This window comes from Marmota marmota, unplaced genomic scaffold, assembly GCF_001458135.2.
Source record: "Marmota marmota marmota unplaced genomic scaffold, marMar, whole genome shotgun sequence".
NCBI lineage: Eukaryota > Metazoa > Chordata > Mammalia > Rodentia > Sciuridae > Marmota > Marmota marmota.
Window position 1 is genome coordinate 4,489,226 of NW_026000241.1, and position 14,405 is coordinate 4,503,630.

Genomic DNA, 14,405 nt, shown 5'->3' on the forward strand with positions numbered 1-14,405 from the left:
TATATATATATATATATATATATATATATATTTTTTTTTTTTTTAAGTTGTAAGTGTAGAAATCTGTTGGTAATGCTGAAATGTACAATTTGGTCAGGGTGAGCAGGGACAGCTTTCTCAACTTTCTCAACTGATACTTTCTCCAGAGTATCAGCTGGGACAACCTGTCTGAGGCTGAAAGAGCCACTTGGCCCAGCAGCTTGGGAGACTGAGGCAGGAGGATCATGAATTCAAAGCCAGCCTCTGCAAAAGGGAGGCACTAAGCAACTCAGTGAGATCTTATTTCTAAATAAAATACAAAATAGGGCTGGGGATGTGGCTCAGTGGTTGAGTGCCCTTGAGTTCAATCCCTGGTACCTCCCTACCCCCACCAAAAAAAAGAGGCACTTTGAAGATGGATCACTCTGGTGGCTTGCAATTGACTGGGGTTCTCAGTTATGCTCAAGTAGGATTCAAGGAGAATGGAATTAGACTCAGAACCAGTAGTACCTATTATCCATCTGTCTGTCTGTCTATCTACTTACCTATCATGGTTTAGATCTTAAATGTCCCCTAAAGCCATATTTGAAGGCTTGGTCCTTAGCTGATGGCCCTGTTGGGAGATCGTGGAGCCTGTAGGAGGTGGGGCCCAGCAGAAAGAAGTTAGGTCATTGTGGGGTGGGGGGGGTGCCCTTGAAGGGGACATTGCAACCCAGCCCTTTCCTCTTTCTCTGCTTCCTGGTCACCATGAAGTGAGCTGTGCCATGAGCCCCCCGCCATGATGCTCTGCCTCACCCCTGGCCCATTTCTCCATTTCATTCAGGTTTCTGCTCAAAGGCCACCTCTTGGGGAGTCCTTCTTGATCACTGAGTTCCAACCCGCCCCTCAGCCAGTCACTCTCTAGCAAGTTTTACTCTAATTCCCCACAACATAAGCGACATGTCATCACCTCCACAGCTATCTATTGGTTCAGCAGCCCCAGGCCAGTCCAGACTCAAGGGAAAGGAAATTAGCTCGTCCTTCCATTGGGGACAATGACAAAGAATTTGCACCCATTTGAGGGTCTGGGTTAGACCTTGGGATTCTGCATTTCCAAAGTGCAGCCGGTAAAGCCGATGCTGCTGTCCTAACAGTCACAGTGTGGATGGAGGGTTCTTAGACCTCCCGACTGCGGAAGTTCTTCATTCCTAAATACTTAATGAGCACCTCCTGCGTGCTAGGACTCACTTTCAACTGCTTAGCTGTCCTGCTTCACTACTTAACTGTGTGGCTGAAGGAAGTGACTTCTGGTTTCTCTCCTTCCCTCCTGCGTCTCCCCAGACCTGGCTGCTCAACTCTGCTGCTTTCCCCCCTCCGCCTGGCTCTTCTCTGGAGGAACCTACCACCAGGTGGATATTCCTCCACAGAGAAGGGAGAATCTGGGGCAGCACACCCCAAGTTGCAAAGGGCTCTGAGTCCTTCAGGACCTGAAGCTGGGTCAGCAAGGGCTAGAAGGCACATGGGGAGCAGGAGGGCAAGTGTTGGTATCTCCCCAACATTTGGTCAATTGCTGGGGGAATCCTGATCATCGTTATCTCTCTCCCTCAACAGCTCCACCCTCCAAACTCACTCTCATTTGGAGCCTGACTAAGGGGAGGTCTCAGAGGAGCCAAGACTACCATAAAGGGGAATTCAGGACAGTTTCTGGACAGAACGTACCCCCTTTAAGGCCAACATCCTGCTGGGCATGCAGTGGAACAAGCTGTTACTCAGGAGGCTGAGGCAGGAGGATTGCAAGTTGGAGGTCAGCCTAGGCAACTCAGGGAGACCCTGTCTCAAAACCAAAAAACAAACGAAACCCAACATCCCATTTCCCAGATGGTAAAACTGAGCCCAGAGAAGACCAGCATTTCCCATGACAGAATGAGGACTCCACTTGGGGCCTGGACCCCTTTCACTCATGGTCCCTCTGAGCCTTACATGTCCCTCTGTCCTCTGACCTCCAAAGCTGAGCCTACAGATGTGCTTTTCCAGCTGGGCTCTTTATCTCCAGAATCTGACCCAGATAAATTAACGCTGTTGGATTCTTTGTTCCTGCTCCTTGAAGTCATGTCTCAATAAAAGTCCTGGGCTAGCTAGAGGCAGGACTTGTATTCTTGCCAGGCTGTGCCTCTGATGAGCACAGGTCTTCCTCTCTGAGCCTCCTCCTTCTGCCCTGAGAGATGGTGCAGGATGCCCTCCCAGTCTATTCTTGAAGAGGAGCTCAAGGAACCAGGAACCTGGCCCTGGCTTCGGGGCACCCAAACTCTTTTCATTGCTTTTGCCTGCCATCCCTTGGGCTTCGAGACGTAGAGGCTGCTATCAACCTGGGGGCCCAGAGTTACCTTTGCCCCTAAATCAGGCAGAAGGCATGAAATCCTGAGGATCCACCCATGCCTGTGACCCTGAGGTGGCTTCCTCTGCACCCAGCTGGCTCCTCCCCCATGTCCTGGCTGCCTTCCCAGGCAGGGAGGAGGCAGTCAAGCCTGTGGGGATTGGTTGGCTCAGCCCTGCCCAGGCCAGCTTCCTGCAGCCTCCTACAGGTCGGGAGCCAGGGACAAAGAGGTCCTAGAGGAGGGGAAAGGAGATTGTGGGGGACAGGCTACTCCTGATAGAAGGTGCCAAGCAGGGGTGGGAGAGGGGGGCCTTGGCCTGGAATGGGGAGGGTGACGCCCAAGGCTGGGGAGGCTCCCGGGAGCGTGTTGGCCTGGTGTCTGGGTAACCGAGTCCCTGGCCACTTCCCCATGATTCAGGCTGAGCCCCTCTGGGCTTTGAACAGACTCTCTCTCTCTCTCTCTCTCTCTCTCTCTCTCTCTCTCTCCTCTCTCTCCCCCTCTCTTCTCCTTTCTCAATGCCTCTTCTCTGGATTGCCCTGGGTCTTCCCCCTCTCAGTCCTACCCCCGTCTTGAAGTCTCCACCCCTGTCCAGTGTCGCTGGAGTTTCCTGTCCCTTTCCAGGGCCTCAGTAGCTCACCATCTGTCCCATCTTCCCTGCAGGATGCCGCAGCTGAGCCTGTCCTGGCTGGGACTGGGGCCCTGGGCAGCCTCTCCTTGGCAACTCCTGCTGTTGGCCGGGGCCTCCTGGTTCCTGGCCCGCAGCCTGACCAAGATCTACACTTTCTATGACAACTGCTACCGCCTCCGATGCTTCCCACAGCCCCCCAGACGGAACTGGTTTTGGGGTCACCTAGGCCTGGTGAGTGTGGCATACTGCATCTGGACCATCAGAGTGGGTGGACTTTCTGAGAGGCTGCAGTGGGTTCAGAGAGTTGGGGCCAGGGAGTGGACTCGGAGAAGACAGGGAGACGGTGGGCAACCTCTTTTTCCTCTGCCCCACTGGATGCCTTCCCTCTTCTCTGTCCCCCTCCTGCCCTGAGCCCTTTCTCTTTCTTTCCCTTCCCTACCCGACTGCTTTGGGTCACATGGGTTACTGCCTTCCTCCCATTAGTGCATCCTGTCCTGCTTGGGGGGCTCCCGGGGAAGACTGCACAGAGCTGGGACCCCCGGCCAGTCCACAGTCTCCACCCTTGGATTTGTGGCCTCCGTGGGGCATTATCCAGGGTCTACTTCCTGCCTGGCCCATCTCTGTTGGCCTCAGGGCTGCCAGTTCTCTGCATGAATGAGCTGTGACCCACCTCCCCCTCCCCACATCCCCACAGGACACAGCTGGGCCCGCGGTTTCTCTTCCCACTCCAACTTCTCAGGAACTTCTCTTTTCTTATCGTGCCCTCCACCGCCAAGATGTATCAATGGACCCAAGTCGGCCACTATCCCCCTCTCTCACCTCTCTCTCCCTCCCTTCCTCTCTTTCCAGGGCTGCACACATGCTCCGTGAATCCTCTGTCACTGAGCAGCACCCAGCCACTTTCTTTTCCAGAAAGAATTCCTGTGGCCTCTGCCATGGTGGCTACGCCTGCTGGGATGGGGCTCCTCACTCACCATCCTGGGCCTCATTCCCAGGGGCCTTTGCTTTGTGCTGTGTGCATCTGCTGTTTCCAGAACCATACCTTGGCTTTGCTGTTACTTGCTGGAGCATCACCGCCAGTGCCACTGATGATGTGTGGCCGCCTCTCACTACAGCTCTCCTTCCCGCTTTCTTGTTCACCTCCTCTCATCACCCTCAGGACTTCCATCCCCTCTGCATCCTAGTCCAACAACTTCTTTCCAATCCTCCTTCCTCGACCACCTCTAGCTCAGTTCCTATCATGACTCACAAGCTGAAGTCCCTTGCTGTTTGGGCTTTTCTACATGGATGTTTGGGAAAAAAAATTGCTTTGGAGAAACTCAGCCAACCATGTTCTCTGATGTCTTCTCCACAATGATGCTGGAGAAGGTCACAGAACTGGACAGTTAGGTTCCATGTAGATTCCTCTCCACTCACCTCTAATGAGATTCACTCTGCACCAAACCTCCCATCTTCTTGATCAGCCTCAAGGACGAAGACTCACCTTTGTTCATGGCCTCCCTTTCCCTGCTCATTCCTCATCTGGTCCCCACCCCTACCACCCTCATGACCTCCAGTTTCCCTAAGTCCCATGGACATCTCCAGCCCCATCCCATCCATCTCCCAGAAGTTCTCTGCTATGCTAACTGTCCCATGCCCAGGGACCTCCTCTTCTCTTGGTTCCTGGATGACACCTTCCCCTGGTGTCCCCTGAGCTCCCTGTGGCCCCTCTATCTCCCTCCGGCTGTTTCCCCAGGCTTTTCATATGGGATTCTCTGGGATCTCAAATTCTCCTCCTCCTCCCTCTCCTGAAGCCACCTCCTTGGCCAGGGGTCCAGCTCCTAAGTTGACCATCCATTCCCTCCTGAAGTGAGTTCCAAGTTCACATCTCTCCTGAGCTGGGGACTAAGATTAGAACCACCTCTAAACTTGTTTTCTGCCAAGCTGGGGAGGAACCAGAGCTAGTGGCAAGAGGCTGTGCTGGGGTTTGGGGACAAGGGAGAAAGTCGGATGGAGTGAAATAGCTATGAGTCCACAATGAATGGGGGTGAATCATAAGGTGTTGGTGGGGAGGACAGAGAGAGAGAGAGAGAGATGGGGAGCTGAGATAAGAATAATCAGAGACATAGAGACAGAGATGCACATACACATGGAAGGGAGAGAGAGGCAGAACCGAGACAGAATGAAGAGAAAAGATGGAAAAACACACAGAAGGACAGATAAACTGGAGTAAAGAAACAAATGCAGACACAAGTATCTATCTATTTAATCTCTACCTCTGTTACCTACTTATTTATCTTTAATCTCTTCGATATATTATCTATTCATCTTACCTGCCTATAATGTGTCATTATCTAGCAATGTATCTATCTTATCTATATTTAATTTATCATTTCTCCATCTGTCAATCATCTGTATGTTCATCTCTGTATCCCTATCTGTCTATAATGCATCACATCAATCAGTAATCTATGTATCCATCTTTGTATCTCTTTTATTGCTGAGGTCCAGCCCCCGAGGGGGGGTGGGGGTGGGGGTGGTGGAGAGAGGTCCAGGGTGGTCCTGAAGGAAGAGTGGCATCGACAAAAGAAGAAGAGCAGAGCAACTTCCAGAAGACATCTCTCTGCCCCTGGAGGGACCTTTATTTTTATACCTTTTTACAGGTGTTTTCTCAGGTAGTTAATGGATAGCTTCAAAGCCGGAAACTTTTTTGATTTACATAATTTTCAAGAATTACAATCTTTTCTGACATACAATGAATACCTAAGATATTGAGTACATTGTTCAAAATATTTTTCTGTAACCTTAGACAATCATGATTAAGCTTTTACGTTTTCATGTCAATCACTAGGTGCTAGGGGATGCAACTAGACTACATGACTCCTGACCTATTATTCACTTCTAACTTTAAAGCATACCTATAATTATTTCATTAACCTTTAACTTTAAAGCATACTTATGATTATTGGTAAGCTTTCTTACTTCTAAACTAAAATCCCAGTAAAACACACTTAAAGTAGTGAAAGTCTATTATTTAAAAGCCTACTACTCCGAAGTGCCTCTAAACTATATCTATGTTAATTTTACATTATTCTATTTTTAATTTCCAAGGTAATTTCCTTTTTTTCATATGACCTATTCAACTGCTTTCTTAAAGAACTTCCTTGATCCTTGGTCAAAACACACCAATTCCTATGTCTTTGTAATCTTTAACTAAAGGGCAGGCTTTACACCTCAACTCATTTGTCATTTATATTAACTATGTGTTTTCCATTTTCATCATAAGTTTCTGCATAAGGCAAAGGAGGGTCTATTGGTTGGGTAATGTATTTTTATTAGCCTCTTGTCCTCGAGGGGATACCATAAGCTACACGGTGGTCCTTATACTGTTGGCACAGCAATTGTTTTTCTGTAGCTAGGCTGTTGTACAGGTTGTGGCTTTCGGATGGGGTTGGGGGGCCTAGTGTAAATCGTTAACCATGGGATAAATATTTCTGTTGTTTAAGCTTGAGGAATAACACCATTGCCTGTATCCTGAGAGACACTGAAACGCACCTCATGGCATGTCTCAATTGCATCCTTCGTCTCATTCTGGGACTTTTCCTGCAATCTCAGGCCATACGTACTTCTATTATTGATTGACGTATGCCCTGTTATCCATATCATGAGGATCATAAACAAAACACTTAACATTCCTAATGGTTCCGGTTTCCAGATGGTGTGGCCCTGCCGCAGCATCCCCCACGCTGTGACCCTGTCAGACAGTGGGTGTAGGAACGCCTTCACCATTTTATCTGTCATACCTATCTATAATCTATTCACAATATATCACATCTATCTATCTATCCATCATCCATCATCCATCCATTCATCGTCTGTATACCTATCTAGGAAAAGAGAGATGAAGAGGGGGAGGGTTCAGAGACACATGGATAGAGATACAGAAACAGAGACAGACGAGAACAGTTCAGGTGGAAGGGGTAAGAGGTGGGGCTGTGGTGGAATCCCAGTCCCCTGGCAGGACTGGCCTCAGCCCTCTCCTTCCCCAGGCCCAGAACAATGAAGAAGGCATGCGGCTGGTGGAGGAGCTGGGCCACTGCTTCCGTGATGTCCACCTCTGGTGGGTCGGGCCCCTCTACCCCGTCCTGCGGCTTGTCCACCCTAAGTTCGTTGCCCCCCTGCTCCAGGCCCCAGGTATCTCTCCCAGTCCTGACCCCTGGCCTCTTTTCCCTGTTCCTGTTCCCAGCCCTTCCCACCTCTGGATAGGCCAGGCTGAGCCGGGGAAGGGGCGATATCCAATAAAGACCATGGCTCTGCCTATCACAGGCAAGTGACTCTGGACAGGGTCTTGGCCCTCTCTGGGGGCTCAGGTCTTTTTCAGTTGTGAGTGATGGGAACTCAACTCGGTGTGGTCTAAGCAAAGAAAGGGGATCTATTCACAGTAAAGGGCAGGAGAATGTCTTCAGATAAGCTGTATCCAGTTCTTCAAACAATACCAGCAAGAGTCTTCATCTCAGTTCTGCTTCCTCCTGTGATGGCTTCACTCTTATGCTGCTAAAGATGAGTCCTAGGATCTCAAGTCCTGGGGAAAATTCCCTGTAGTTCCAGGATTCTCTTAAATTTGCCTCATTTGAGTGAAGAACCCATGCTTCACTTAGTCACTGTGACTTGATTGTGGAGGCCTAGCTCAGCTCTGGATGGTGGAACCACCTCTCAGCTCCTTGGATTAAGGCTGGGGAAGGTGTGAGGTGCTGGTTCCAAGAGAAAGGGTCCAGCAGCTGAAACGGAAGACATTTATCTACTAGCTGTAAGACAGGCGGTTCCTGGGTAAGGAAACTGGGGCTCAGGGAGGTGCTAGGACTTCTCAAGTTCACCCAGCATACCAAGGCCTCCTCCTTAGTTCTGTGCACTCTGGTATGTCTCAGCTGCCTCTGATGGAAGCGTCCCTAAGCTCAGCCTCTGACCAGGGAGGTGGATCCTCTGGTCTTTCTAGGAGCCCTAACACTTAGTGCTTAGTGTGGAGTAGAGGAGGACACTGAGACAGTCTGGGTCATCCCTGTGTCACATCTGGAATGTTAATGGGACCACATTTAAATCCTATCTGGGGATCATATGTAGGTCACATTTGTTTCATGTCAGACTGTCTTAGACTGTCTATTTCAGACCATGTGGTATCATGTCGGGGCAGATCATGTATGCTGTGTAGTGGTGGGTCATGGTAACACATGTTGTATCCATGACATATGTCCCCAGCATGTCAGGAGATGTCAGAGAGTCTGAGACAGGCATTCTAGTCCCTGGAAATGTGTGTTGTAGAGTGCCGGGCCATTCTCGAGCGAGAGAGAACACGGAGACCTTCTGTCAAGGCCTGCTAGAGGGTGCTGAACCTCTGCTTCTGCAGCCTGGTCTGGTGCCCCTAGTTCCTCACTCCTTCCTGATTCCTATGCTCTTGGCTCTCTTCCTGCTGTTCTGGGCTCAGAGGAGGGAAGTGCAGACCCTTGGCTGGGAATCTCCACCCTCCCTCACTCCATGGGCCCTGATGATGCTCACTTTTGCCAGCTATGGTTGTACCCAAGGAAATGGCTTTCTATGGCTACCTGAGACCCTGGCTGGGTGAGTAACTGCAGGTGAAAGGGATTGGGGACAACCTGGGGGGCCAGGGAATGGTGTTGCCTTGCCTACTGCCCATAGTTGCTCTACCAGGGGATGGGCTCTTGCTGAGTGCCGGTGTCAAGTGGAGCCACCGCCGGCGCCTGCTGACACCTGCCTTCCACTTCAACATCCTGAAGCCCTACATGAAGATTTTCAACCAGAGTGTGGACATCATGCATGTGAGTTCCTTGAACCCAGGGCCCAGCTAGAAAGGGGGAGTGGCTCCCAACAGACCAGCAGACCTGTTTCTGCTGGTAGATTTGGGGCTATAGCTTTTTCTCTCCAAGTCTTGGTTTCCTCGTCTGTAAATTGGGAGTAATAACCTCTACTTAAAATGAGGTCAAGATGATGTCACAGAGCTATGGTCCTGGCACATAGTGGGTGCTTATAAGGCATTAGTTTCTAGTGTCCCTCACAGAAGCCCTGGAAACTCAACACAGTAATGCTGTATACAGTAGTTCTTTCTGCACAGTCTACTATTTTAAAACTCATTGGCTTTAGTGGTCCAGTGGGACTCTTCCATTTGTTTCTTATCTACCAAGCCTGGGCTTGCTAGCATGGCAGAGACTGGGTTGAGAGAGAGAGAGAGAGAGAGAGAGAGAAGAAACATTCAGTCCCTCTCTATGCTTAGTTTTAGAACTAGCACATGATTTTTTGTGTGTGTGCTGGAGATGGAACCCAGGAGTGCTCAGCCACGGAGCCACAGCCCCAGCCCCTTCAGACATGGTCTTGCTAAGTTGTTTTAGGGTCTCACTAAGTTGCTGAGGCTGGCATTGAACATACTCTATGGGCCAAAGCAAGTCTCAAATCCAGCTTAGGTTCAAGAGATGGAAAAAAAAAAAGTCTCCACCTCCTAATGGAAGGAGCTACAAAGTCTCAAAGGCTAAGACTGTGCTTTGTTGGACGGTAGCGTGTCTTAAGCAGGGAAGGGCCGTGTTCAGAAATTTTAGGGAAAGCTGGGTGCGGTAGTGCACATCTGTAATCCCAGCAACTCAGGAGGCTGAGGGAGGAGGATCATGAGTTCAAAGCCAGCAACATACTGAGGCTGTAAGGAACTTAGTGTGACCCTGTCTCAAAAAAAAAAAAAAAAAAAAGGACTGAGGGTGTGACTCACTGTTTAAGCACGCCTGGGCTCAATCTCTGGTACTAAAAATAAATAAATAAATGAATTTTGCAACATTTCCAAATCCTTCATTATGCTAATGAAGATGATAATGCTAGCCAACACTTACTCCACACTGACTATATACAGAAACCCTGTGCTAATGTGATTTTCACAACCCTCTGAGGTAGAGAGGATTATGATTGCCACATTGAATGATAAAACCAAAGGTCAGAGAGATTATGGATCTTGTCCAAGTTTACCCAGCAGTAAGTGAGCAGGCATTCTAACCTGGTTTATCTGACATTGAACCAGGTAAACTTAACTAAATGTTGCTGAAGACTTGGCAGGTTACTGACCTGGGGGAGGGCAGTGAGTTGCCCAGGTGCATGGAGCATGGGGGGCAGAGCTGGACTTGAGCTCAGGTCTCCTGACTCCCACCTGAGTCTTCAGCTCCTACTAGGAACAGCTTCTGCTCTCACCAAACCTGGTCCCTTCTGGGTTTGGGAGCCTCAGGCACAGGACCAGAAGGCTGGTTCTGGGAAGTCCATCCTGGTAGGAGTAGTTGAGCAAGGGCTCTGGGAGCCAAGGCCAAGCCCCAGCCCTGTTCCCTTCTCTGGCCAGGCCAAGTGGCAACGACTGATCTCAGAGGGCAGCGCCCGTCTGGACATGTTTGAGCACATCAGCCTCATGACCTTGGACAGTCTGCAGAAATGCGTCTTCAGCTTCGACAGCAATTGTCAGGAGTGAGTTCTTGCCCAGGGCCTGGGAAATTGGTGGAGGAGGAAGGACTGACCAGAGGAATCAGTGGAAGCTTCTGGAGGGGGTAGGTCAGAACTGGGAGCTGAAGGACAGGGAGGGGAAGAGATAGTAGTCTTTCCAGGTAGCGGACTTGTGTGAGCAAGGGCAAGTGGGCTCACAGCAGAGCGTGTGCAAGAGTAGTGAGGATACCCCTTGGAAATGAGGTTGGAGGGAAGGAGTGGCTAGATCTTGAGGACACTGAGTAGCCAGGCAAAGGGGTGTGAACTTTATCCTGGGGCTCCCAGGGAGCCATAGAAGGTGTGGGAGCAGGTGAGAGTCATGGTCAGAGCTGAACTTGGATGTTTGATTCCCTGGAAGACTGATGGCCGCATAGACACAGGATGCAAGGAAACCTAGAGAGGAGGAGGTCTTGGTGGAGAAAATGGGGCAGATTCAGGAGAAACCAAGGAAGAATGGGCAGGAGCAGATGTTGAATAAGAGGGCGAGGAGATAAGCATCAGGCCCATGCTCTGCCCCGGACACCTGGGATGTGAGCCAGCTCAGAGAGAGTGGCACAGAGGACTGTGCTTGGCAGCATGCCTTTCTGGATGGTTTGTGGCCCTGGGACCCTGGCTGGGAGTGCTCCCTGTGTGCTAAGGAGCTGCTTCCCTTCTGTCCTGGCCCTGCAGGCAGCCCAGTGAATATATTGCCGCCATCTTGGAGCTCAGTGCCCTCGTAACCAAACGGCACCACCAGATCTTCCTGTACTGGGACTTCCTGTACTACCTCACTCCTGATGGGCGCCGCTTCCGCAGGGCGTGCGACCTGGTGCACGACTTCACAGATGCCGTCATCCAGGAGCGGCGCTGCACTCTGGCTGCCCAGGATGTTGATGATTTCCTCAAGGCCAAGGCCAAGTCTAAGACTGTGGACTTTATTGATTTGCTCCTGCTGTCCAAGGTGGGCTTCCCTGAGACTTGAATTCAAGAGGTAGCGTGGACCTTAATGGTAAATATTAGACAGAAGTTGAACGGGATTGAGAAGGTTGTGGGGAGCCATGGAAGGTGCTTGAGGAAAGGAGAGACCAGTCAGAGATAAGTGCTGGAGGTCACGCTGTAGAAGGCTGCCTCTGAGGAGCACAGAGGCAGGAAACACGGGAGGAAGAACTAGGTCAGGCTCTGGAGATGATAAGAGACGGACCCTGCTTAGACCCAGGTGCTGTTAGACTTGGTCTGATTTGAGGGTCTTGTCCTGTGTCCAGGATGAAAATGGGAAGAAGTTGTCAGATGAGGACATACGAGCGGAGGCTGACACCTTTATGTTTGGAGGTGAGGGACTAATGTGGCAGTACAGAGGGGGTGGGGTCATGGCATTATGTCCCTCCTCCCCTTTCCCCACCCTTCCCAGGACCTCAATGCTTGGGCGCTGTCCACCCTTTGGTGCTGAAGCAGCCCAGAGGCCCAAGGCTGCCTGACTGCCCCTCAGGCCATGACACCACGGCCAGTGGTCTCTCCTGGGCCCTGTACAACCTGGCAAGGCACCCGGAATACCAGGAGCGCTGCCGGAAGGAGGTGCAAGACCTGCTGAGCAACCGTGATCCTAAGGAGATTGAGTGGTGAGTGAGTCCTCAAGGCCCTCCCTGAGCCCCTATCATGGGCCCTGCTTCCTAGGTGGGGAACAGGAAGATGTTTTTGCTGGGAGTTATCTGGGACTCCACATGTATCACTTTTTGAACTTGCTAGGCAACATTTAGCAAAATCAATTCCCTTTTCTGAATCTCTTTTCTTACCTGTAAACTGGAGGGCATCTCTACCCCATAGAGTTACTTGGAGAACTAGTGACAATATAAGTCGAGCAGATGCCACCCAGCATGGATTCAGTAAATGAACCATCCTCCTCTGCTTTGCACTTCTGTCTAAACTTGCATTTCCCTAAGACATTTACTCCTCTTTATTATTATTATTATTATTATTATTATTATCATCATTATTATTTTGGTACCGGGGATTGAACTCAGGGGCACTCGACCACCGATCCACATCCCCAGCCCTATTTTGTACTTTATATTTAGAGGCAGGGTCTCACTGAGTTGCTTAGCGCCTCACTGTTGCTGAGGCTGGCTTTGAACTCATGATATTCCTGCCTCAGCTTCCCTAGCCGCTGGGATTATAGGTGTATGCCACCATGTCTGGCTTTAATTTTTATTCTTTTAAAAAACTTGCAGGCTATTCCAAGAGTTCATAAAGATCTCAGTGGGCAAAACTCATTCATCTCTTCACTTGGTAAACACATCCATATTTTCAGCCCTGCCATCTCCCAACTATGTGTCCAGTCCCATTTTTAGAATTTACTTTCATATTTACTTATTTGCAATGGGGTCTTGCTATGTTGTCCAGGCTCAAACTCCTGGGATCAAATGATCCCAGCATCTCAGACTCCAGAGTTGCTGGCACTCTGGGTACATGCTTACATGCCCATCTTTCCTTTTTCATTTTAATCCTACCTGGACAAAGCTGGGGCAGAAAGAATGGAGGCCAGACTGGTAATGAGACAGTGAATACAGATTTTCCATATTGGATGTGGGGATCAGAAGAGCTGGTCAAGGGGGACGGTTGTGCAGATGCTAGGTTGGGAGTTTGTACGAGAAGCCTGGCATGTTTTAGGGTTCAGGGGAAGCAGTGGCTGAATCTTTGTGAAGCAGTGTCAAGAACAGAGAGACTCCTGGGGGTGGTATCATATGCCCTGCTTGCAATGCTTTGAAAACCATGTTTGGACTTTAATCAAAAATGTGTCAGTTTGAGTCCTTTGGAATCCCATATTAGAAGAAAGATTAAAGTGGGCAGGGATGCTGCTGTTAGGGGAGCCAGACATTGGGCACAGATGCTCATGTGCTTGTGGATCAGCATGGTCAGTTATTGGCTAGGTGCTGTCTGGGAAAGCGAGGCTGTGGCTTGGATGCTGTGTGGTAGAGCCTGAAGACCCCATAGCTGGAGGCTGACAGATAAGTGCATTTCTTGCAGCTGGACAGTAAGTTCTTACTTAAAGGAAGATTCATGACTAACCCAGAGGGCAATGAGGAGCCATGGCAGATATTTGAGTAAGGGAGGGGCAGATCAGATCTGGGCATTAAGAAACATTTCTCTGTGATTATGAGGGCAAATTGGAGGGGACGAGGTGGGGCCCAGGGGGTCCAGGGATGGGGAAGAGGTATTGGACTGGTCAGACATTTTGGAAAGTGTCCTCAACTTTAAATCTTTGCCCAGTACAGATGATGTTTTTGTGATTCCTCCACCTTCAAATAATTATGCCCTTGGTAAAAGTTCAAACAATTCATTATAACCTTTTTGTATTGTTTAGGCCATCATTTGTCCCCTTCCTGCTTTTGATGATTGCCTGTGTCTTTCCAGACAATGTTGGGTCTGTTCATATTCTCTCCTCTTGCTCATTCTTTCCTTCCCTCCATTTCTCTTCAGCTGGGAGGAGATACAGAGCCCTCAGCTCCCACATTGAAGCAATAGCGCTTCAAGGTCTTTTCTTTTCTTTTTTTTTAAACTCAAAATTTGAAAGATAACTTTGAATTGTCAAGACAAGCATGGGAACACATTTTTTTTTTCCTTTTCAGAAATTGAAATACTGAAACATTATAAATTACGTTTCTCTTTTTTTTAATATTTTTTAGTGTAGATGGACACAACACAATGCCTTTATTTTTATGTGGTACTGAGGATCAAACCTGGGTCCCGCCCATGCTAGGCGAGCACTCTACCGCTGAGCCACAATCCCAGTCCCTCTCTTTAATTTTTTTAAAACTTAAAAATTTTGAAATATATATATATATATATATATATATATATATATATGGGGTAGAAAGAGATGTTATGATTTTTAATATAATGTAGAATGATTATATGAAACTAATTAACATACCCATCACCTCAACTACTTAACATTCTTTTATAATGAGAATATT

The 14,405-nt window shown here is 49.2% G+C and overlaps 1 protein-coding gene across 9 annotated transcripts in view; it reads left to right on the forward strand.

Moving 5' to 3' along the window:
• LOC107145297 (cytochrome P450 4F3-like) overlaps positions 1-14,405 on the forward strand; it is a 23,080-nt gene that overhangs the window by 2,703 nt on the left and 5,972 nt on the right. The window contains exons 1-10 of one of the 9 annotated variants that reach the window (XM_048794972.1): positions 2,434-2,540; positions 2,994-3,192; positions 6,990-7,060; positions 7,187-7,266; positions 8,500-8,553; positions 8,644-8,771; positions 10,319-10,440; positions 11,125-11,395; positions 11,697-11,763; positions 11,921-12,050. In XM_048794972.1, coding sequence (XP_048650929.1) covers positions 2,995-3,192; positions 6,990-7,060; positions 7,187-7,266; positions 8,500-8,553; positions 8,644-8,771; positions 10,319-10,440; positions 11,125-11,395; positions 11,697-11,763; positions 11,921-12,050 — 1,121 coding nt within the window. In that variant the 5' untranslated portion in view covers positions 2,434-2,540; position 2,994. Of the gene's footprint in view, positions 1-2,433; positions 2,616-2,692; positions 2,716-2,993; positions 3,193-6,989; positions 7,135-7,186; positions 7,267-8,499; positions 8,554-8,643; positions 8,772-10,318; positions 10,441-11,124; positions 11,396-11,696; positions 11,764-11,920; positions 12,051-14,405 lie in introns of those variants that run through there. The other 8 variants (XM_015489184.2, XM_048794973.1, XM_048794974.1 and 5 more) reach the window with 8 other exon arrangements.